The sequence below is a fragment of the Carcharodon carcharias genome, chromosome 15 (genome assembly GCF_017639515.1).
Source record: "Carcharodon carcharias isolate sCarCar2 chromosome 15, sCarCar2.pri, whole genome shotgun sequence".
Classification (NCBI taxonomy): domain Eukaryota; kingdom Metazoa; phylum Chordata; class Chondrichthyes; order Lamniformes; family Lamnidae; genus Carcharodon; species Carcharodon carcharias.
In genome coordinates this window covers 98819611-98845183 of record NC_054481.1, presented here as the reverse complement: position 1 = coordinate 98845183, position 25573 = coordinate 98819611, and the positions used below count along the sequence as shown (strand labels likewise).

The 25573-nt window shown below is 42.5% G+C and overlaps 1 protein-coding gene across 2 annotated transcripts; it reads right to left on the bottom strand.

The window, feature by feature from the left end:
* Positions 1 to 738: 738 nt before the first annotated feature.
* On the bottom strand, positions 739 to 25312 carry LOC121287870 (proproteinase E-like). 2 transcript variants are annotated; one of them, XM_041205861.1, is made up of 10 exons: positions 25297 to 25312; positions 24570 to 24673; positions 18839 to 19006; positions 17250 to 17338; positions 14624 to 14721; positions 14389 to 14517; positions 7484 to 7620; positions 5502 to 5644; positions 2908 to 3060; positions 739 to 830 (listed from the first exon to the last, which is right to left on the bottom strand). In XM_041205861.1, exons 3-10 carry the CDS (start codon positions 18876 to 18878, stop codon positions 813 to 815), a joined length of 807 nt encoding a protein of 268 aa, XP_041061795.1. In that variant the 5' UTR covers positions 18879 to 19006; positions 24570 to 24673; positions 25297 to 25312; the 3' UTR covers positions 739 to 812. The 2 variants fall into 2 exon arrangements, 1 of the variants encoding a protein (XP_041061795.1); XR_005945260.1 differs by lacking the exons at positions 7484 to 7620; positions 14389 to 14517; positions 14624 to 14721; ... (2 more) ...; positions 24570 to 24673; positions 25297 to 25312 and adding an exon at positions 7691 to 8016.
* Positions 25313 to 25573: the final 261 nt, after the last annotated feature.

Sequence of the window (25573 nt, the reverse complement as noted above, 5' to 3'; positions counted from 1 at the left end):
TTTAAGCAGAGTTTGGAACACTCCAAAGCAACGTCTTCAGTCCAATGGGGACTGAAAATTCACCAGGGCCAGTATTTCGGGTCAAGCGGGGTGCTTGCCGACGCGTTCAATGATGCGTGGTGACATCGGGCATGCGTCCCAACGTCACAGCGCATCATTCAGATCTAGAGTTTGGCCGGTGTGCACCTGAGTCAGCTGCATGCCCGAACTGTCAAAGGCCTATTGAGGCCATTTAAACACAAATTAAACTAATTAACTGAGCTGCCCATCCAACCTTAAGGTTGGCGGGCGGGCTAAGAGCCCAGGCAGCCTTTGCATTTATCACGAAATCTTATCCATGGGCGGGATGAGGTTTCATGAAGGCTTTTAAAGTTTAATAAAAGTTTTTAATAAAATTCATTGACATGTCCCAGCTCATTTGACACTGTCACATGAGGGGACATGTCTTAAATTATTTTTTCTTTATTACACTTTTCCAAAATCAAACTAGTCTCGAGGCACGGAGCTGCCTCAGGAAGATTTCTGTGCTCTTTTGCACACATGTGCGAAAGAGCACAGGCCTCAACTCAGCCTACTCCCTCCCACCTGCACAGGGAGCGCTCAGCGCTTCCGGGTGCGCATCATGCTGGGTGGGCCTTAACTGGCACAGCCCACGCCCACTCCCGTCAAAACCCCCCAACATGGAGAAAATTCTCCCACAGATTTTACAAGTGACTCAGTAAAAATGACTCAGATGTGTTTCACTTCATAATTTAGTTTATTGCTGATCGTAGGACAACAATCTGATGAGAGTCAGTCTTTTCCTCCATTAGTTAATTGTAGGCCATGGTCTGGAATAAAGGAGTTAAAGAGTAGTTACAACATTTTCCTCTTAAATGAATGCATATGTATGTGTGAAAGGGTGTTGAAGATGAGACTTCCTCAATCTGACCGTTCTATAATATGCAACCTTTCTGTATTTTGTTCATTTGGTTCCAATATTACTGTGGTTCTCCTTGCATCCTCACTGCCTTCAGATCAGTAGCTACTTAACCCCTTCTTCCCCTCAAGACTATAAAACACTCCCTGCACGTTCCCTTGCCACTAGACCTGATGCCTAAAATGCCAGGTCCTGTCTCTCAGCATTGCTGGTGTAGCATGAGTGTGCCACTTCCTCAAAGGCATGATGCAGAGAGAATGGTGCCATAGACTGGCATGGGGGGAGTGCAGGTGGCACCATCTTTGTGACAATCTCATGCAACACCACCCGATTACAGCAATCATTAAATGCTTGCCCATTCTTTGTGTTTTCATTGCCTTCAATTTTGCCTGTACCGTCTTGGTCCCCTATCTCTTCAACATTGGTGAATGGGTTGATCTGCCTTTTGCAGCTCTCCAAAGGCTTTCAGAATTTTTAATCTGCCTATTAAGATGCTTCTATTTAATTGGCCCCATCCCTTTAAGTTTCGCCTACAAGTAATTCTCAGCTCTTACCAAGAGTCTCCCCCCTGCCAAAGAATCAAATCTGCGCCCAGTGTTGTGCTGCTCAGCTGAGCTTGGTAAACTGAGTGCATATAGGACAATCCAAATTTGGGCTAACCAATAGCCATCAGTGGACCTTTTGGTAAATTGCACCAGAGAATCCAGGCTATTTTTTGTCAGTGTGAAGTGGATTTCACGCAACACTCTTACAAGATGAACAACGTTAACGTGCAAAATTCATGTTAATAGTGCATTTTTTTCGAAATTGCTCGGAGCAGCTGATTTCTCACTGCTGTATACCAGCTGCAGTGTAACTGAGAGCGTTCTGATGGAATAGACAACTCTCCTTTACTTTTAAAGGCTCAGAGTTGGAGAATGGAGGGCGATGCTCTCTCTGGACATTCTTTTCAATGTAGATGTACAGATCCTTGATTTGCTTGACTTAAGCTCAGTAGGTATGGGAAATATAGTAGTACTAGCAGTGTAACCGGACCATTAAGGAGGCCCTCTTCCTCCCTTGGACTTCTGCAGGTATGAAGAAAACTAAATCCACATTTTGCAGTAGGACATTGAGGTAATAATTCCAAGATTGTACCAACAATACTCATGGTAAAGATTCATTGCTGATACAGACTCATTGACTGTGGATTGGAAGCTTGGGACTATGGTGCTTTAACCCTATTTCAACTTGTCCTTTTGTCTAGCGCTGGTAGCAAAGCTTATCAAAATGACACCGATTAACCTTGTAGGCTCCCCCCTCTGCCATTTGCTCTAATATCCATTACACTCAAGCCTTACAGAGAGCAAAATGGGATTCCACGTTGAATGTATTTAACATTCTGCTCAGAGGTAAGAAATTATGAAAAAATATGTACAATATCATCAGTTAGACCACAACTGCAATATTGCCTGCAGTTTTGAGCACCCAGATATAGAAAGGATGCAGGGAAAAGACTCTTGAAACGATACCAGGGATCAGAGGATAGAGTTATTATGAGAGTCTTGAAAAAACTAGAGCTGTATTCTCTAGAGCAGAGAATGTTAGAGATCTAATTGAAGCAATTAGAAATGTGAAAGGGTTTGAGATGATAAGGAGTAAAAGATTATTTTGACTGGTGTGAAATTAGTAATAAGCGACATAAATATAACATTAATATTAGAAGCACAAAAAGAAGATTTAAAAGAACTTTGTCAGGAGAATTTTTAGTGCTTGAATTGTATTATAAGTGGCTATTGAAGAAGGAATTAGATAATATTTTTCATATGCAGTTATTTAATGGGGGAATGAAATGAGATTATATTGGTCCTTTGGGGAACAAACACTGGCACAGGCACAATAGATTGAGTGGCATCTTGCTGTGTTTCTTTTTTGGTTCTATAATTTTGAGTTCGGCAATAAAAAGAGAGACGTATTTATCTTCTTTCCTGCTCGAAAATGATATTTACCTGGGCAATCCAGTCAGTGAAGGCAGATACCCGAGTCCAGACAGTAGGTTTTTTAGGGGTGTTGCATCCCCTAGATGACACAAAGCTGGTCACACCATGGACGTACCACAGCCCATTAGAACCCTTGCAGTTCAAAGGTCCACCAGAGTCTCCCTGCAAAAAAAAAAACGAGGCAAATTGTTTCCAGAACCTCTGTTGAATTTCATTTCTTTGTTTAATTTCCTCCTCTCCAGAAGGTGGCAACTCGCATTGGAGCATGACTCCATAGGGGCTGAAAGATCTCCAAAATACCTTCCTAAAATGAGCATTCTCATTGCATAGCCAGTGAAATTTGGCAGGTTATTATTTCGGCAGGTTATTATTTCACGACTAATAATGACAAAAACAAAGCATTTTCGTTAAAGATTTCACATGATTTTGACTTTTTTAGCTATGTAATAGTACGCAAAGCATCAAAAATTCAGCTTTATTCCCAGCAGTCATGTCCCAATTTACTTTGATGCAACTATTGGAGATTTCATTTGGATATTCTTCATCTGGTGTCTGAAGAGAGGGGCAACATAATTCAATTCAAATTCAAACATCATGTAGAATTTATTTCAACATATGATTGACAACTTTAAAAATTGTTTACTGCAGCTATTTAATTGTTTGGTCCCAGGCACCTTCTTAAAGTCATTTATTAATATAGCTTGTGGAAATTGAACATTCTTTTTTGAATCCTTCAAATGGTTGGGCCAGATGGTTAGGAAGAAAGATGAACCTCAAGGGCAACTAGGGATGGGGAATAAATGTTGGCTTAGCCAGTGACGCCCACATCCCATGAATGAATAAAAACAACAGTTGATTGCAGCAGATGCAATTTATTTACCAGTTTATACTACACAGAAGCTAGCTAGATTACTTAAAAAATTTGTACACTACAACTTGTTATCTCTTATTTTAAAAGAGTTACTTGTCACTTAATGTCTGAATCAAAGTCTAATGCAATGGTATTCTGTTGCCTTCTGAATACCATTAGGATTACATGGGATCAGATGATAAAGTCAGTAGCTGAAATATACTGAAAAGGCTTCTCTGTTATCCCCTGAGGATGCCAAGAATCTAGCTAGATATCTGGCCGCATAAAAGCATTTCCTTACAGAAGCTAAAAACACCTTCAGTAAACAAAGCCCCCAAATGTGAGAGGACCTTGCGGTTAAACTGATGCCAACTCATAGTGAACTCACTGCATAGCCATCACAAGTGGCTCACTGATCTCCTCATTCGTGTTGATCAGCTAACTGAGTCCAGGCCATGGATCGAAGCTGCAACTTTCTTGGTCTGGATGGACCTGAACCACAGTGCATAATGGGGCAGAATCTTCTGTTGGGCGTGTGGGACGGGCCTTGCACGCCTACGTGTAAAATGACATGCGGTAACATCAAGCGTGCGTCCCAATGTCACCGCGCATCATTCTGATCTTCAGTTCGTTGGGGGCCGCACCGGAGTTGGCAGCGTACCCGCCGAACTGTCAAAGGCCTGTTAAGGCCATTAATGAACTAATTAAAGTACTTGTTAGGGCTGCCTGTCCAACCTTAAGGTTGGCGGGCAGGCAAAGAGCCCAGGCGGCCTTCGCATTTTTCATGAAACCTTATCCACGGGCGGGATAAGGTTTCAATTAAGGGTTTATTAATTTAATAAAATGTTTTATGAAAATTCATAAATATGTCCCAGCTCATGTGACGATGTCACATGAGGGGACATGTCTGAATAAATTTTTTCCGTCTTTAAAACTGAAGTTAATCACCCCGAGGCAGCATGCGTGAAAGAGTGCAGGCCCTGACTCTCCCTGCTCCCCCTACCCGCACAGGTAGCGCTGAGCGCTTCCGGGTGTGCGTCATGCTGGGCGGGAATTAATAGGCGCCCGCCTGCGCTCGGTCCCGACTGGCTCGCCCAATGGGGAGAAAGTTCTTCCCAAGGGGGTTGAAATTCCTCATCAGTTTCGCCTGACTCCCGGCATAACTCTGGCAGGAGTCGGACGGAACCGCTTGGAAAAATGTTTGAAGCTAAATATGCCAGTTGGAAAATTGCAGTTGGCCTTGGGTTTGGGATCTTAGGATTCCTATGCCCCAAGCCCATAAGGGACTTGTGAGACTGAAAGCTAAATTGCTCATTGAGATAAGGTTTACCGGCCTCCAGAAATTCAGAATGGGCCCCATTGGACCTCAACTGCCGAATATTGCACAAGGAGCTAATGGGGCAACTGTGCAGATTCTTGAGAGGGGAGGATGTGGCCACCCTCATAGCAGCCAGGCACAAGAGTTCCCAGCAGCACAGGGCTGCAGGACATCCAAGTTGTGCCCACATGGGTTCCATGCAGATGAATGCCCGTCAACTGAGCCTGCAAACTTTGATGGGGTCAGCGCTGGAAGCATTGCTAGGATGACAACCATGATCTTCAGTGCACATGTCTTTGCTCACTGGGCCATTACAGCCAGCCTATTGTCACCAATAGGGGTTGGTGCACTGGTGCCTCCAATTAACCAAATGGTAGGACCAGACTCAATCCTGCCCTCAAAGGAAACACATAAATGCCTAGCATTATTACTCACATTACATCCAGCCTTTTCAGCACCTCCGGCACAAATCATAGTCGGTTTCACTGTGCTGCCCCACCAGTCCCTTTGGCTGCAGTGCTGATAATCAATAACTGGTATATAAGCTTGCTGTAGCTTTTCTGGAAGTGGGCCATTAGCTGTAAAGATCAAAACAGAAGGTTTTCAGTCAATCTGATTAAGTCAAATATTGCTGAAAAAGAGACTTATTGTCGAAGCTTTTCATCTTGCACTCATCAGGACAATTTGCAAGAATACCAAATGTAAAGAGAACAACAATTTATACTGCATGAGAAGAGAGTGCTGATTGTCTGATAAGAGTACTCTGATTGGTAGAGGCATTGCTATGGCACCAATATATATACAGTATAAACTGTTTTTCCCTTTACATTTGGTATTCTTGTGAATTGTTCTGATTAGTTCAAGATGAAAAGCTTTGACAAAAAATCTCTTTTTTCAGCAATACTCAAATTCTGTACTACCAAAACAACTAAAAATCAAATATATTCAAAAGCAAGAACATATTTATGTACAGGTAAAGATGAAATTATAAGTAAGACACTGTAGTAAACTGTTCTGATGTTACCATGTCTTCGAGTGGCTATGGGATGATTTTCACCATTCCCTTTGTGGATAGCATACATCTTAGCCACACTAACTGGCTTAGATGTTTTCTCTTAGGGTGAAAAAGAACACTGAAGAATGAATGAACACTGTCTTCAACACATGGCTTTACAAGTTGGGAAAAGGCACCATTGGAAGAACCAGAAAACAGGCTGTTTTTCTACCTGCACTCATCCATGCCTTTGTCACCTCCAGATATGTAATCTTTAACTCATCCAAACTCGGCTGCCACGCCAGGCGCTGCTCAGCCTTCACCTTGTGCTCTATGACTCCATTGGCTCACAGTCCCTCATTCTGATGTTTAAATTCCTTCATGGCTTCACTCCTCACTGTCCCAGCGACCTCCATCACACTGCTACCTCCCCCCTCCACCCGTCTCCAAATTTCCATTCCTGTGACTGTGGCCTATTATGCAATGCCACTTCTGCCTTTGTCCCATCATTAGCACCAAATCTTCAGCAGCCTGGGCTCTATAGTTAGTAATTGCCTCCCTAAGCCTCTCTGCTTGTCATCCTTTAAGGCCCTCTGAAAACCCAATGGTTTCACCAAGCCTTTGTTCACTCTTTTTAATATCTCCTTCTTTGGATGGCCTCCAGTTTCTTTTGATTGCTTCTCTCTGGTACACCATGAAACAATTTGTGAGGTGCTATATAATGCGGGTTGTTGTTGTTGGATTTCTGCCTATCCAGTTTTTTTTAGTGGAAACTCTACAAATTGCTAAAGCGGGAACCAGACATCAAAGCAGAGGTCTATTTTGGCCCCACTTATGATGTGGGCAACATTGGTTTTCGAAGTTTCCCATGAACTTCCAGCAAAACTTGAACTCTGACCTAACCCCTGCCCCAACCCTATCATGATCTTGTTCCATTATCATTTACGGGCCAATGGTGGCACAGTGGTAATGTCAGAGGCCCAGACTAAAGCTCTGGGGACACAGGTTCAAATCCCATCAGAGCAACTGGTGGAATGTTAATTAAATTATTTAATTAATTAATCATTCTGGAATTCAAAGCTAGTCTCAGCAATGGTGACCATGCTAACTACCATAGATTGTTGAAAAAAAAAATCTGGTTCATGTTCAGGAAGGAAATTTGTCATCTTTATCTGGTCTGGCCTACATGAAATCTAGTCTGGCCTACATGGGACTCCAATCCCACAGAAATGTGGTTGACTCTTAACTGCCCTCAAGGACAATTAGGGGTGGGCAACAAACCTGTCAGTGACACCCACTTCCCATGAAAGGATAAAACAAAAGCTGGACATTTCACACTCAATCAACAACTTGGTACAGCATGTGGAAAAAAATCTGAAGTGGTGGAGAGGGGAAAAAGCTTTGAAGATTTGTGTCGACCTACTGTAGAGGCGTCCCCATCCAGTAATGTAACAGTAAAAGTTATTGGGAAGAAGATACCCGGAAGGAGGAATACAGGCGACTTGAACTTTGTCATTCAGGTATGCAGGCTTTGAAAGCTTGATCAAGGCGATATCGTTCCTGTAAGGAGGTAAAAATCTCTACTTAATGTTTACCACTAAATCATTTTTAAAGCCCATTTTCCACTCACCTGAAATTTAAGCAAAGCTGTCGTGTTAAACGGATATATTTTTTGCACTGTTTCCAGACATTTGTTTGCATTTCTCACATTCATTCTCTTTGTTTTCTTTTTGAATGCCGGTGTTAAACCATTAATTTTGAACAGTTTACTGCCTGTGTGGCAAAAAAAAAGCCACACAGATTTAGGGGGCAGTTTTAATCAAACCCACGAGGTGAGAAACACACGGGGGAGAATTTTCTCCCCGTCGGGCGGGCCGGTCTGAAGCGGACAGGGAGCTAATTGCCGCCTGCGATCGGTAGCGCGCTGCCATTTTACGTCAGGGGGACCAATTAAGGCCCGCCCAGCATGACGCACACCCGATAGCGCTTACCCGCGCAGGCGGGGGGAGGGGCAAGAGTCGGGTCCTGCGCTCTTTCGCGCATGCACTCAAAAGAGCGCAGAAATCTCCTTGAGGCGCGGAGCTGCCTTAGGGACATTAAGTGCAGCTGCAAAGTTGTGAAAAAAAGAAAAAAGAAAATTATTCAGATATGTTCCCTCATGTGACATGTTTATGAATTTTGACAAAAATTTTTATTTAATTAATAAAACCATCATGAAACCTCATTCCACCCGTGGATGCAGTTTTGTGAAAAAGGTGAAAGGCGCCTGGCCTCTTTGCCTGCCTGCCAACCTTAAGGTTGGTTGGGCAGCCCTGACAAATTGTTTAATTAGTGTGTTAATGGCCTTAACAGACCTTTGCCAGTTTGGCGGGCATGCAGCTGACTCCGGCGCGTGCCCGCTGGACGAAAGATCGGAATGATGCACGGTGATGTCAGGACGCACGCCTGATGTCACTGCATGTCATTTTACGCATCAGCTGAGCAGAAAATGCTGGGCATGGGATAGATGGAATGCCAGTTTTATTCCCTGCCAAATATTGCTGTCCGCTCACTTCACCGGAGAATAAATTCAGGCAGGGTGTAAAACCAGTGCCTAACCTGATTCAGTTTCCTGATGGCGGGTTAGATTAGATTAGCATTGTCCCTATAATGCATGTGGTAAAAGTTTGAATGAGAGCAGCTCCGATTGGAAAATATATCCCACAAAAACTGGGCTCAACAGGTAGAGGAGCAACTATGTGAACAGAAGAAAGCAAAAAAAAAGACCAGAACTTCCTGATGGCGCTGTAAATTTATCTAATGATTAGATAAACTAGAACGGTGCTGGGAATGAGGGACTTCAGTTACGTGGAGAGACTGGAGAAGCTGAGATTGTTCTTCTCAGAGCAGAGAAAGTTGAGGAGATTTGATAGAAATTTTCAAAATGTTGAAGGGTTTTGATCAAGTAAATAAAGACTAACTTTTTCCAATGGTAAGAAGGGCTGGGGTGGTGGGTACAGGGTCTGTGAAATCAGAGCTCAAGTTTCACTGGAAGTTGATGGGAAACCTCAAGAGCCAATGCCACCCAAGTGGGGTCAAAATGGACACCTGTTTTGGCATCTAGTCCCCACTTCTGTGGACTATTTACTCCAAAGAGCCAATACTCGGTGACTGAAAAGAATTTCCTTCTTATCTCTAGTCTTACTTGAGGATGGTTGACTTTAATCTTCTCTTTGGGCTTTGTGCACACAACTACATATTAAATACAGTAACAAAGCTAATTTCATCTCTGCCTCTCCAATTTTTAAACAGCGAGATCAAATCACTTCTTGATTTCATTTTCTACAAAAGGAAAGCAAGTCCAGTTCTGTGAGCCTCTTTTCATAACTTCAAGCCATCCTAGTTGCTCTTTTCTAGCCCTATGAGTGCTTCCCATAATAGTGGACTACACTTCAAAGGTTCTTCTTTGGCTGTAAAGCATTTTGAAGTTATGAAAGGTGCTATACAAATGCAAGTTTTACTTTCATTAGGGCACATGAATATTCTAAATATGCTCTTACTGGCAGGGGTAAAAAGAAAATCCACAAATGATGAAAATGTAAATGCAGAAACTGTTAGAAATATACCATAGATCACACAGCTTTGGAAAGCAAAAGACCAGTACATTTTGGTACCAATACAAAGCAAAAAATCCAGAGGTTAGATAGATGGTTAACAAAATTGTCATGGTTCGGGACAGCCCTTTATAGTTGAGTGGTCCAGTCTTGTAGCGTTCTTGGGCTACACAGACATGCACAATGGAGCCTTGACCTACACTTAGGGCAGAATTTTGCCCTTGTTGGGTAGGCTCGGCAGGAGTGGGCAGGAGCAGTCGGGAAGCCGACTGCCGCCCATGAGCGGGGTCAATTAAGACCCACCCACCATGAAATGCGGCTGATCATTGACCGGAAGGACCAAGTGGGGGCGGGGGCCTATTGGCCGCCAGGTCTAATGGCGACCCAACGGCCTGTTTAAAAACGGCCCAGGTAGCCCCAGAAAGGCTGCCAGGGAAGGACATCTGTCTGCCGTATTGCAAGTGGACTCGAATGCACTGCAAACGCCAGGCGAGAGGGCAGGTCGGAAGGGCACTCGGCCTCGTTGTCCTCCTAGAGGAGGTGGCTGCCAGAAGGGACACTGTTGTCCCCAGAGATGGGAGGAGGAGGCCATCGCACCTCACAAAGAGGGCATGGGAGGAGGTGGCAGCCTGAGTGAGCAGACTTTTGGAACCACTGCAGTCCATGTGGTGTAGGTACACCCACAGTGATGTTAGGGAGGGACTGCCAGGATTTTGACCCAGTGACAGAAAAAATGGTGATATATTTCCAAGACTGGATGGTGAGTGGCTTGGAGGGAAAGTTCTAGATGGTGGTGTTCCTATGTGTCTGCTGCCCTTGTCCTTCTAGATGATAGTGGTCATGGGTTTGGAAGGTGCTATCTAAGTTCCTGCAGTGCATCTTGTAGATGGTACACACTGCTGCTACTGTGTGTCGGTGATGGAGGGAGTGAAAGCTTGTGCTTGGGGTGCCAATCAAGCAGGCTGCTTTGTCCTGGACAGTGTCAAGCTTTTTGAGCGTTGTTGGAACTCACCCATCCAGGCAAGCTGAGAGTATTCCATCACACTCCTGACTCGTACCTTGTTGATGGTGGACAGACTGTGGGGAGTCAGGAGGTGAGTTACTCACCGCAGGATTCCTAGCCTCTGATCTGCTCTTGTAGCCACAGTATTTATATGGCTGGTCCAGTTCAGTTTCTGGTCAATGGTAACCTCCAGGATGTTGATAGTTGGGTATTCAGTGATGGTAATGCCATTGAATGTCAAGGGGTGATGGTTAGATTCTGTCTTGTAGGAAATAGGTGGTCATTGCCTGTCACTTGTGTGGTGCAAATGTTACTTGTCATCTCAAGCCTGGATATTGTCCAGGTCTTGCTGCATTTGGACATGGACTGCTTCAGTATCTGAGGAGTTGCGAATGGTGCTGAACATTGAGCAATCATCAGCAAACATCCCCATTTTTGACCTTATGATGGAAAGAAGGTCATTGATGAAGCAGCTGAAGATGGTTGGGCCATGGACACTACCCTGAGGAACTCCTGCAGTGATGTCCTGAAACTAAGATGACTGCAGAGCTTAGATTTCATCTGTTGGTTGTAGAATTGCTTAGCTTTGTCTATCACTTGCTGCTTGCGCTGTTTGGTATGCAAGTAGTCTTGTGTTGTAGCTTCACCAGGTTAACACCTCATTTTTAGGTATGCCTGGTGCTGTCCCTAGATGCCTTCCTGCACTCTTCATTGAACCAGGATTGATCCCCTGGCTTGGTGGTAATGGTAGAGTGGGGGATATGCTGGGCCGTGAGGTTACAGATTGTGGTTGAGTACAATTCTGCTGCTACTGATGGCCCACAGCACCTCATGCTTGCCTAGTCTTGAGTTACTGGATCTGTTTGAAATCTATCCCATTTAGCATGATGGTAGTGCCACACAACATAGTGGAGGGTATCCTCAATGTGAAGGTGGGACTTTGTCTCCACCAGGACTGTTTGGTGTTCACTCCTACCGATACTGTCATGGACAGTTGCATTTGCGGCAGGCAGGTTGGTGAGGATGAGGTCAACTATGATTTTCCCTTTTGCTGGTTCCCTCATCACCTGCCACAGACCCAGTCTAGCAGCTATGTCCTTTAGGACTTGGCCAGCTCGGTCAGTAGTGGTGTTACTGAGCCACCGAGCCACTCTTGGTGATGGACATTGAAGTCCCCCACCCAGAGTATATTCTGCACCCTTGCTACCCTCAATGCTTCCTCCAGTGGTGTTCTGATTCAACAGCTGAGGGAGTATGGTGTGTGGTAATCAGCAGGAGGTTTCCTTTCCCATGTTTGACCTGATGCCATGAGGAGTAGGGATTTGGCCCCTCGAACCTGCTCTGCCATTCATAAGATCAATGCTACTCTAATTGTGGCCTTAACTACACTTAACCCAGTCTCCCATAACTTTTGACTCCCATGTAGATCAAATATCTGTCTAATTCAGTCTTGAATATATTCAATGACCCAGCCTCCACTGCTCTCCGAGGAAGAAAATTCTACAGACTAACAACCCTCTGAGAGAAGAAATTTCTCCTCATCTCCATCTTAAGTGGGAGGCCCCTTATATTGAAATTCTGCTCCCTAGTTCTAGACTTCCCCACAAGGGGTAATATCCTCCCAGCATCTACTCTGTCAAACCCCCTCAGATTCTTTTGTTTCAATAAGATTCTCATTCTTCTAAACTCCAATTAGTATAGGCCCAACCTGCTCAATTGTTCCTCACAGGACAATCCCTACAAGAAGATCCATTTCTGGTGTCACTGGAAAATCAGGCCTCCAATATTGCAACCTCTATTTTTTTCTGGTTCTGATGGAAGATCATGGACTTGGAGCTCTAACCCTGTTTGTCTCTCCACAGATGCAGTCTGACCTACTGAGTATTTCCACCATTCCGTTTTTAAATTGATATCACCACCTGCGGCCAGCAGCAAAACATCTGCATTTTTACAGCAGCTTGCAGCCTTGAGATATAAACAAAAAATCTTGCTTTCTCATTCAGGTTTTGAAAGACCTACTGTGAATTGTAAATTGCTGGTTACGGAAGTTTAAATCCAAGTAATAAACTATCAATGTTCCTCACTGAGGTGGCAATAGCAATTTTGTTTTGAATAATATTTCACAATTCCTATAACTTTCCCACAATAAATTGTGTAGATTACATGTGTCATGAAGAGATATGATGTCAATAATGTTATTGGAAATTATTTTTAAAATGGAATTGTAGTGGGGTCTGTGTCTACGGGGAGAATTTTCTCCCCGTTGGGTGAGCTGGTCAGGAGCCGAGCCGATCGCCGCCCGCGATCGGCTGCACGCTGCTATTTTACGTGTGTGGTCCAATTAAGGCCTGCCCAGCGTGATGTGCACCCAGTAATACTCAGCACTACCTGGGGGAGGAGGGAGAGTCGGGGCCTGCGCTCTTTCGTGCATGTGCACGTAAGAGCACAGGAATCTGCCTCCGAGAGATTAAGTTCAGTTTCAAAGTTCAAAATAAAGAAAGCGAAAAATCATTTACACATGTCCCCTCACGTGACAGCATCACAAGAGCTGGGATATGTTTATCAAATGTTTGAAAAATATTTATTAATTTAATAAACCCTTCATGAAACGTCATCCTCCCACCCGTGGATGAGGTTTCATGAAAAATGCAATGGCTGCTTGGGCTCTTCGCCTGCCCGCCAACCTTAAGGTTGGACAGGAAATGTTCAGAATTATTTTAATTAGGTTATTAATGGCCTTAACAGGCCTTTAACAGTTTGGCGGGCATGCAGCCGACTCTGGTGCGCGCCCTCCGAACTAAACATCGGAATGATATGTGGTGACGTCGGGGCGCATGGTCGACATCACCACACATCATTTTACGCATCTCTGCACGCCGAACAGAAGATTCTGCCCATGTGTTTGACTGGGTGTGTCTTAATTGGATTAAAACCAACTAATCTGGGTGCTTTGATGGATAGTAGTTTGAGATGTTAATTGGGTAAACAATAAGGAGGATAGAAGGTAAAGTGTAAATTTGCATTCGTTGAATAAAACATTCAAGAGTGGGAGTAAAGTCTTGCACCTAGCTAGAAGATGCCAAGCAATGTGTTTATTTTTTTGCAGCTTACTAATAAAATTGGTCAATGAAAGGATTTAATTGTTAGGAGATATAACACTAAAAGCCTGGTGATACAATGGAAAATTTAAATTCAAAGGAAAAGCTAGGTATAAACAGAAAGGAATTTGTGTGTGTAAGTCAAAGGCATGTAAGATCTAACCAGCCCGTAAGCCTACAACTGTGTCTGCAAAGGACCTAAATTGCAAGGAACCTCATTTTGAATTTTTAAGGTCAAATGTGCTTTGCCTGGTGTCTGTTTAAAGTCTATAGGTTACTGTAGCCATGGTGGAGATTTACCTGGGAGTTATTAATTTGGGGATTTGTTTAAAAGTTATTATGATAGCAATTTATAGATATATGTATGTGTTTAATCTGTTGTTAAATTAATAAATGTTTAATTTAATTTTATATAAAGAACCTCTTGAATCTCGGTGGTATTATTCCTGCATTCAGAGCTGCATTTCAAACATACCAATTGAAAATGTAGGTTATGACAGTTGTTCAAGTTTCCCTCTGGGATTTAAACAACTCAACCTTTACCAACTGCTATATCATAACACACAGTGCATGGTGTATTGAAACAAGCAAGAACACATTAAAATGTTGTAACAATAATGGTTTTGGGACTCACCCACATGAAACACAGTTCTTATTCCATCCTGGGTGAACAACAATTTTGGCAGGACTTATAACCTGCTCTCCGCCCTCATGAACATCTCTGTTGAATTCTCCCAGTACCACACGATAAGACCGTCCCTCTCTATGGACAAAGAATACAATCAAATTTAAATCACATTTACTTTGGGGACATAAAGAATCATGGAGGAGGAAGGAAGCAAACGCTTTGATGGCACAGTTGTACTCACGAGATACAGTGGCCTGCAGTCATAACCCAATCTGTGGAAATTAGAGTTCCACCACACGTGTGAGAAAATGAACTGCCATGATTGACTTGCAGAGAAATCTAACAGTAAACACAGTTAAAAGAGAGTGTTTTATTTCTCTAGAAAATATTGCGATGTACATTCTTTTCTTACCTGATGGGCGATTCTTGTCAATATGCTTCCCTCATCTCTAGCTTCTAACCTTTCTCATAATCTTTCTTGACTCTCTTCCATTATTATCTACCTCAGTTGTGGCCAGAGAATCACTTGCAAAGGTGTCTTTTGCTGTTCCCGCACCCTGTGTCCCCCAAGCATCTATTCTTGGCTGCCTCCTACTTTTCACCTCCAGGCGGCTCTCGGCACCATCATCTGAAATCATATCAGATTTTTAAAAAAATTTTCACGGGATGTGGGCATCACTGGCAAGGCCAGTATTTATTGCCCATCCCTAATTGCCCTTGAGAAGGTAGTGGTGAGCCGGCTTCTTGAACCACTGCAGTCCATGTGGTGAAGGTAGACAGAGTCCACATGTATGTTTCCAACCTACTTTCCATAACTGCCACCTTAACAGCCCCCAACTCTGCCCCACTTCAGCTCATCTGCTACTAAAATGGTGCCTAATCCGTGCCTTTGTTCCTTCTGGATTTGACTATTTCAAAGCTTTCCTGGATGGTTTCCCATTCTGCATCTTCCATTAACCTGAGCTTATGCAAAATTCTGCTGCCCTTAGCCTAAATTGCACCAAGTCCCATTCATCCATCACTGCTGTGCTTGTGGTTCTCCTGTGCACCTATTGTGCACATCCATCTTAAAATTCTAATCCTTGTTTTCAAATCACTCTATGGCCTGGCCCCTCCCTATCTCTGTAAACTCCTCCAGTCCTACCACCCTTCGAGATCCCTGCCCTCTTCCAATTCTAACCTTTTGGGCATCCCTCATGTTAATCGGTCCTCCATTGGTGGCCATACCTTCTTCAGCTGCCATGGCCCTAAGCTCTGGAATTCCCTCCTTAAGTCTCGCCGCAACCCTCACCTCTCTTTCCTCCTAAAGATATTCCTTATAACCTATCTCTTTGACCAAGCCTTTGGTCAGCTTCCCTCATCCCTTCTTATACCGTTTGGTGTCAAATTTTGTTTTAGTCACCTTGGGACATTTTACTCTATTGAAGGTGCTATATAAATGCAAGCTGTTGTTACTATTTTCTTTTCTCTAGCAATTGCTTCTCTACACTTTCCCTGTTTCTTCCAGGGTGTTTGCCTGGCTCAGCTAGTAGTAGCAGATGTGATGGTTTTAAGCGCCATCCCAGGACCTGAGCACATCATGTTGGTCGACACATACAAGAATGCTGCTCTTCTGGTGAGATCTGAATCTGAGGCCCTGGTCCATGGCTGTGAAACATCCCATGGTGGTATGTGTAAAGAGTAGGGTGCTGTCCTGGTGCTCTGACTTATAGCTCCCTCAGGCACCAACAGAAAACAATGAACTAGTCAACTCATTAGGATTTTGTTCTCATCAAGGTGAGAAGTAGGGCCAGGAAATGGAAATTTCATTTTGGGCAACAAGTCATTATCCTTCTGGTACCATGCCTATAAGATTGCTATGGTGGCCATGGACTTCCATTGGATTGGTCCATGATTATGTTTGCCAAAATACTGCAGTGATTTGCCATTGCCTTCTGCAGTATAGCTGACCAGGAAACTCTACCACTCTTTACAGCCCACCATCAGATACATTGGAAGGATTTACAGGCTGATAATCAACCTGTTTGACCACATTATGAACACACCTTCCATGACCATCAAGTCTTGAAGTTGGACTTGAATCCAGACCTTCTGGCCCAGAGGTAGGTACACTACCACAAGACTTCCCCCAGAGGAGGGCTTGTCCAGGAATTAAACCCAGGACCTCTTGCATACTAATTCAATGGAAATCTCTCAGCAGGAATCACACCCCTAGACCAACAAATGGCAGTCAACTCATTAGATGTTTGGGGATCTTGTGTTGTGCAAGTTGGTTGCTCTTATTGCCCATATGATAACAGCACCTCCACTTCAAAAACTACTTACTGGTTGTGGAACACTTTGAGACATCCTGAGGATGTACTATGTAAATGCTAGTTCTTTCTGCCTTTTCTAAGCCCCAAAGACAGCTTCCTACTTATCCTCTTCCATACAATGCACGCTCTTTTGAAATTGAAACTCATGATGCAGTTTCTTGCTTTAACTCAATTTGTCAGAACCTACCATTTGTGGAACTCATTGCCTCTCTCAGTTTTCTCTTTCTTACCTACAGGTTTTTAAAACTCAAACTGATGGTCATCTATCCATTGCTAATTGGCCTATCTCATCTTCTCCCCTACCCTTTTCAACCTTTCAGGTGCCTTCCTCTAGGTTGCTCGACAAAAGGAGAACATTTAAAGATTTTGTAACACCAACAGAAAACGCTGCAAACGCACAGCAGAATAGTCTGCAGCTGCAAAGACAATCCTGTCCTTTCCAAGGACAGAGGCTGACCTGCTGTGCATCGTCAGCATTTTCCATTTATTGTTTCCGATTTCTAGCATTTGTGGTGTTTGGGCTTTACAGGATAAAGTTCCGCGTTGACTTACCTGCCATGGCCAGCTGTAGGGCCGTGCAGTAATTCCATTCACCACCCTTGAGGAATATGGAGGGTAGCTGGTTTGCCCACAGCCATAAGCTGGAATTACAGAAATCAGAGGCTAATGGTTCATTCTGACCAATGTAGCATGCATTAGATATGTAGCATAGATTAGGTATGCCCCACAAGTATAGCGATATTACATTATACATTATGTTACATAGAATTTACAGCACAGAAACAGGCCATTCGGCCCAACTGGACCATACTGGTTTTTTTGCTCGAAACAAGTCTCCTCCAATCCTACTTTTATCCTATCAGCATATACTCCAATTACTTTCCCCAATTTTAATGTAACTTTTAAAACGACATAACTATTTTGTGCTTATCTTGGTGAACAATATCAGTGATGGGAAAGGATATTCGTCTCACAATGTCTGACAATGCTTTCCCACAAGAGAATGTGCCATTTGAGTGAAATATCAGAGGGTTGTTTGGACTGATCGTACTATACCCGACTAAGAAAATAGGGGGGTAATTTACACTCTGTGCGAAGGAATAAAATGGTGATAGCAAGTTTGCAGGTAGCTTTACATCACTCCCAGCTTTTATTTCAATTGGCTTCTCTGGAGATGGCAACCAGGAGAGATGTAAAGTGGGCTGTCCATTCACAATCACCTGTTATACACCATCGCAAAAATTACACCCAAAATCTGCATGGAGGAGAAAGCTGAGAAAATATAGATGTTAAAAAGTGAAAGCTGAATTAGCATTGCAATACATTGCACAGAAAAACTAAACTACTAACCGGTCATTTGTTTTCCTAGTCATGTGAATGAAAGTTGTATATGGCTGCAGCTGAATGTGTTGAGAATCTGCCTCATCAGAGAAATCCCTGAGGGCTCGATCTCTCTGCAATCCCTATTTTTAGCAACGAAGTAGGTTTAAATATAAAGAAGTGAGCTCGCTTTTATACATGTCCATTTGTTCACCAGTGAATAAAGCCCTCTGTATTTTTCAATACACACGTTTTCAATTATAAACACAGCTACACAACATAACTAGTCAAAATAATAAAGTCTCTCAACCATACAGTGGGTAACCACAATGAACTGTATAGGCCAGAAGACTTCATGTTTGATCTCCAGTCTTTGCTTAGTGCGCTGCTCTCAGTCAAGACAATGGTACTGTTGCTGTAATTGGCTTCAGCAACTTTGGACTTGGGATGGAAGGGGTGGGGGCACCGTCACCAAGTTTTTGATCTACTCTATCAAAAGCCTTCATAATATTGAACGCTGCTATCACTCATTAATGTTCACAGCCTGAAGGAGAACAATCTTAGCTTCTCCATTCATCCCACATAATTCAAGCCCCTCATTTTTGGTACCACTCTGGTAAGTCTCCTCTGCGCACTTTCTGAAGCCTTGGCATCCTTCCCAAAATCTGAGGCTCAGAAATGGACACAGTAGTCCATCTGAGGCCTAACCAGTGATTTATAAAGCTTTAGCAGGATTTCTTTGCTTTCGCATTTGACGGTCAAGTACACATTTCTGGAGTTAGATATATTGCTTGAACGGAGGGCATTTTCTGGTGACTTACCACTGGCCGTGAGTAGCACAGTGAGGAGGACTTGGTACATCTTCTTTCTGTGTTGCTGTGATGCTGAAAGAGCCACTGAAGAACTTGGACTTTTATATGCCCTACAGGCTGCTGGGTTTTGGATGTTGCCAATAAGTTAATAGTGTCACTCTCTGCTAGTTTCCCCATCTAATAGGAAAGTAAACAATTAAATATTTTGGTATCAAGGTTACACTGTTAATATGGCCCAAAAAACTTTCCATGGCATGCAAATGCAGCCAGCACCTGGCACATGAGCATTCTTACACAGGGTCACTTAGTGTCAGGGTTAATTAAGTGTTAAGAGAAAATTTCCCCGAATGTTTCTGTTGATTAATTCATTGCTCAGGGAGGGCTGAGCCAAACTGACCAGGCGTTTCCAGGTTCTATCCTTGGTTGGTGCTCAATTAGCTAAGCTACTCAGTGACTGCTCTAGGGTAGATGTAATTAGACGCTTTACAGAACACCTGCGGTCTGTCCGCAAGAAAGACCCAAACCTCCCCATCGCTTGCCATTTTAACACTCCACCCTGCTCTCTTGCCCACATGTCTGTCCTTGGCTTGCTGCATTGTTCCAATGAAGCCCAACGCAAACTGGAGGAACAGCACCTCATCTTCTGACTAGGCACTTTACAGCCTTCTGGACTGAATATTGAATTCAACAACTTTAGATCTTGAACTCCCTGCTCCATCCCCACCCCCTTCCCATTTCTTCCCCCATCCTTTTGTTTTTTCCACCAATTTATATAGATTTTTCTTTCCCCACCTATTTCCATTATTTTTAAATCTTGTATGCCGGGCTAGACTTTCCACCCCACCCCCACTAGAGCTGTACCTTGAGTGTCCTGCCATCCATTCTTAATTAGCACATTCGTTTAGATAATATCATCACCTTCAACACTTCTTTGTTCCTTTGTCTGTGACATCTTTTGATTATCTGCTCCTTTCACTGCTTGCTTGTCCCTACAACCACACCACTTCCCCCTACTTCTCTTCTCCCCACCTCCCCCCACCCCACCCCCACCTTAAGTCAGCATATATTTCTCTTCTAACATCCAATCAGTTCTGTCGAAGGGTCATGAGGACTCGAAACGTCAACTCTTTTCTCCACTGATGCTGCCAGACCTGCTGAGTTTTTCCAGGTAATTCTGTTTTTGTTTTGTAATTAGACGTGGTGTGGTAGATTTTGATTTGGGCAAACGGTGTAAAATAATTAAAAGCAAATCATTAGCCCATTTTCCATCTCTCCCAAAGTGAACTGAAGTCAATGCACTAAAGAAGGTGAAAAACCAGTCAGGTGACCATCTAGTGACCCACTGAACAGGGATCGCCTGTGATGCCTGTAGTGTACTAAATATCTCTGTACGTTTTGTCCACTTGAGGTTACCATACATGTACCAGTAGAGGGAGTCTGCTAGGAAAAGATAAAGGATCCAAGTTTATATGCTCATGAAATTCTAATTCTAAATGTCTCTGACTGAATATATAACTGTTTCTGTCCCAAAACTTCACAATGCCTTCACAACTCCCATGACTAAAAAACCTGTCAACATTCCTTGCTTTGACTCATGCAGGAGAGCGATCAATTGATCCAGGTATTCAGTGGAGAGGGTTGAACAAGGCTTAGAGGCACTTAAGCTAGTTTTCTCTTTCTGACTACTGTCCTTCCCAGATCAAGCCCAGAACTGTCCCCTCCATCGCCCACAAACACCACACTGCCTGGTACAGATCTCTACAACATGATCAAACGGTATAGTTTTAAAATGGATGTTCTGATGAAAGGTCACAGACCTGAAATGTTAACTCCGTTTCTCTCTCCACAGATGTTGCCAGACCTGTTCAGTGTTTCTAGCATTTTCTGTTTTATTTCAGATTTCTAGCATCTGCAGTATTTTGCTTTTGTGCAAGAAACTTAGCTCATGCAAATATATAATGACTTCCTAGTCATGATGGTCACTTTGATATTGAGTTAGAATAGAGGTGCAAAACCTAAAAGAGTGTCTGTTTTCTTCTCCCATACATGTGCCTAGTTTTACACTGGAACTTATGTTAAATATAAGAGTCCCTGTAGATTTGAGAGACACAGCCACTTTGATTAAGTGTTGAAGTGTTTTACTGGATACCGCCTGTGTCTTTCTAATTCCTAAATGTTCACCCGTTGGAATTTCACGAGCTATCCTCAGAATCTTATTTCTATATCCAAACAGTATTACAACCTGATGCACCTCTCTCCAGCTTTCATTTGTTGAAGCATGATAAGGCCACCATTTTTTTATTAAAACATTACCCTTAAGGTAATAACATTCTGGAATACATTCTGCCTCTGTTCCTGAGTAAGTTGTCTGATATAACTGTTTTATTTGTGAATTCTTTTTCTGTAACTCCACTTTGAGTTAAACGCCTCAGCTGCATTGACCTCTGTTCTTTCTTCCTGAACAATGCTATCAAACACATTGTCAGCTAATTGGACTTCCACATCTTCTCCCAGCCTTTGAACTTCCTGTTCTTCTTGTTTCAACCTTTGAGCCTGTGATGTTGTTGTCACAGAATCTGGAAGCAATTTAGGATGGTCTCTCTGTAACACCTCTGTTGAAAATACTTCTACAGGCTGCTCAACAACCTAGGCATCACCCACATCTGTGACCCAGCTATATCATTACAGAATAAATTGACCCTCTGCAATAGGCAATTTTTCCACTACTCCAACAATCATTTCACTTGTTTTCCACTTACTCCTTAAATTTACCTTCCACAATGGAAGAGGTTTAGCATCTCTATGAACACCACTTATTATCACCTCTTCCTGCAATACTCCCCCTGAACAACAAATATCACTACCCGAGAACATTAAGGATTGACTAGCCCCTGTGTCTCAAAATTTTAACATCTTTATCTACTCCACTCTGTACACATGGAAAGACTTCCCCTTCACATACAAAATCTTTACATATTTCTGTAATCTACTCTTAAGAATTACCTTGGTAAAATTGTGAACACATTCCAACTTCTTTACCTATCACTGATTCTACCTGTTTTACTTGTACACAAACCACTGGTTTTCCTGTGCCTGAACCTCAGAATCCACAGTACTTTTATTCCAGAATTTTTCTTTACCCCAGTAATCCCAACAAATTTTTCCTGCACCTTCCAACACAGAGGCTTTGTGTGTCCAACTTTATTACAATGAAAACATCTCAATTTTCAAATGTCACTTCTACTTCAGCACCTTCCTTTTTATTCTGAATAAAAAACTTCCTGCGAATTTCCACCTACTCCTCTTTCCTGACTACCCACCTTCCTTCACCTTCCCATTTTCTATCCTCTGATTTAAAAGGGTGACGAAAAAAGACTTAGCTCTATTAACTCATAATCATCAGCTATCTCGGCTGCTTGTCTTACAGTTTCAACCCTCTATTCCTCCACATGAGTTCTCACTACCAAAGGAATTGAATCTTTAAATTCTGCAAAAGAATTACCTCTTTAAAAGCTGCATATGTCATCTCTCTCTTTAATGCTCGTATCCACTGGTCAAAATTACTTTGTTTTACTCCCTCAAACTCAATAAAAGTTTGCCCAGGCTGTTTTCTTACATTCCTAAATTTCTGCCTGTGTGCCTCAGGAACCAACTCATATGCACTCAAAATAGCATTTTTTTTAACCACATCATAGTTCACTAACATTTCTTTTGACAATGAAGCATAAACCATGTGCTCTACCCACAAAACTGGATTGCAACAACAATGTCCAGTTTTTGTGTGGCCATTTCATCTGTTTAGCTATCTTCTCAAATGAAATAAAGAATACATCAACATCTCACAACATTTATCACACTGGTCTCATCGGGGGGTGGGGGGAGAGGGGGGAGGGTGGTGGTGGTGGTGGTGCGGGTGGCATATTGGTATTGTCACTGGAATTGTAATCTAGAGACCCAGAGTAATTCTCTGGCGATCTGGGTTTGAATCCCAACATAGCAGATGGTGGAATTTTAAGTCAATAAAAACCTGGAATTAAAAGTCTGATGATGATCATGGAACCATGGCCTATTGTCGTAAAAACCCATATGGTTTGCTAATGCCCTTAGGGGAGGGAAATCTGCCGTCCTTACCTGGTCTGGCCTACATGTGACTCCAGACCCACAGCAATGTGGTTGACTCTTAAATGCCCCCTGAACAAGGGAAATTAGGGAATAAATGCTGGCCTAGCCAGTGACACCCACATCACATAAATGAATAATAAAAAAAATCTCTTTCCTCAAACTTTGGAAGAGCTTGTTCAAATTTAAACATCTCCCCACTGGGTTCTGATCTGGAAATAAGTCCTGCCTCACCTCCTGATGTCTCTTTTTTAACTGCCAGCATGTTAAGCTGGAATTCTCTGTCTCTCTCTTTTTCTCTTTCCTGCCTTTCTGCCTGTCCCCTTCAAAATGCTCTTTCTCTTTCCTTTTCTTTTTCTGCTGTATCTAGCTCACGTTTTTTCATTTGCAACTGAATGTGAGCCCATTTCAATGAACCACCCCCTGGAGAACTTGGTCTCTCAGGTATTCCTTCCAATTTCAAATGCTGTGCTACCTTCAATTATGTCCGATTTGCTCAGCCCTGTAGGTAACCCTAATTGTATCATATCTGCCAATTCCATTAACTTAGCTTTATTTATCTTTTGTAAACAAACCAAAGTTGTAACTTCAACTTCCAGACAAGCCTTAGTAACTGCCAAAACCATATTGCAGTCTCACCACTTTAAAAAAAACTTCACACCAGCTCCTGAATTCAAAGTGCTTCTCCTACTCGTAACCTTAAGATTCACCAATGCCAAACCAATCCAGGGATTTCATATATATCCTGCAAAGAGCCCCCAATTTTGTTATAGCAGGCGCAGATGGTAAATGCTGAGCTATTAAAATCCCAGAGGGAAACTTGAAACAAATACTACAACTATTTTACAATTTGTATTTATTTCAAGGTGTGTGCCTTGAATTCAGTAGTAATAAGACTACCGAGTCTTACAGGTTTCTTACAAAACTAAATTAAACCTTTATTATTAAAAAAATGATTTTAAGCACATACACAGGCTTACAAATTACTACTATAACTCCTAGCTCCCCTAGTTAATCTAACTCCCAGTGACACCTCCGTTAAGGCAACAGTAAAACACATAGATTTTAAAAGACCCAGGCAAAGTAACACGATACCCTGAATTGTCAAATTCAGTGAGTTTTCTTCACTTCAGTTTGTGAAGACAGCAACTTGAGGCTTAGAGGTTGGAGGCTTTTCACACATGTTAGATCTTAGAATGCTTTCCTCATAAACATAACCTAATCTCCTTTATACAGGTTTTTCTCTTTATAATGTAAATCCCATTGTCCAAATATGTTTTTTCAACTCTACTTCTGTAACAATAAAAATCTTTCATAGTACCAATTTTATCAGTTAGCTTTGGGAAAAATAAACACACTGATTGGCTTCTTCTGGCTAAATATAACAGTTCACCACTTCTTTTGAAATTCAGATTACTCTGGTTTATCTAAAATGCAAATTTTCTCTTTATACCTCACATTCTAAAACTTAATGCATGTTTAACTATTTAACATTTCTTCTCTTCTGATACATCAAATCCTTCAGACCAGCTGTCTAATTCAATTAAGTCCCACACAGGCACACACTATTCCTACCAGAATGATGACCATGAAACCGTTGTCAATTGTTGTAAAAACCCACCTGGTTCATTCGTGTCCTTTTGGGAAGGAAATCTGCTGTCTTCACCTGGTCTGGCCTACATGTGACTTCAGACTACAACAATGCGGTTGATTCTGGAATGCCCTCTGAACAAGGGCAATTAGGGATGGTCAATAAAATCTTACCTAGCCAGTGATGCCCACATCCCATGAATGAGTAAATTAAAAAAAATACCTGGGAAAGATTGATGGTAAAAGATATTGAGGTAGATAAGGAACAAGCTTTTTAAAGAGCTGCGCACACTGGATGAACGCAGCGCCAACAAAGCAAGATTAACCTGCAGGTCCAACGCCCTCCCTCACAGTATGGTACCTGAACAGAGAGAGAATGCAATCCTATTGGAACTGAGTCAACAACCGCTAGTGTCCTTTTTGGGGTGGAATTAGCATTCCTGAAGAGAGGGGATAAAAGTTTTAAATTCAGAGGAAACTGATAAAAAAGAAAGACTTGTATTTATATAGTGCCTTTCATGGCGACTGCACAACTCAAAGCTTTACAGTCAATGAAGTACTTTTGAAGTGTGGTCACTGTTGTAAATGTGCAGCCAATTTGCACACAAGGTCCTACAAACAACGTAATAATAATCAGATAATCTGTTTTTTTGTGTGTGACAGTGACTGAGGGATAAATAATATTAAAACGCCTTTGGTTTTCAATCTTGCCCACACGTAGCTTTTTAAGTGAAATAGAATAAAATAAGATAGGGCACCTCAGCTACATTTCACACCATGGGACAGGAATTAATAGGAATGCTCTTGATTTGAATTGCATCGTGTCGGCAAATCTTCAAGCCTGTAATTTCCATCATGGCGAGATAAGAGAAAGCAAGAGTCACATCTAGGTGGTCTCTTGCACTTCCTAGTGGCTGGTTATAGTGTGTCCATCCTCTTACAAGGTAACAGACTACATTGCGGGGGGAGGGGAAAATGATAATAATAAAAATGAGGTGGGGGTGAGAATTTAACCAAATTTTTTATGAATTATTT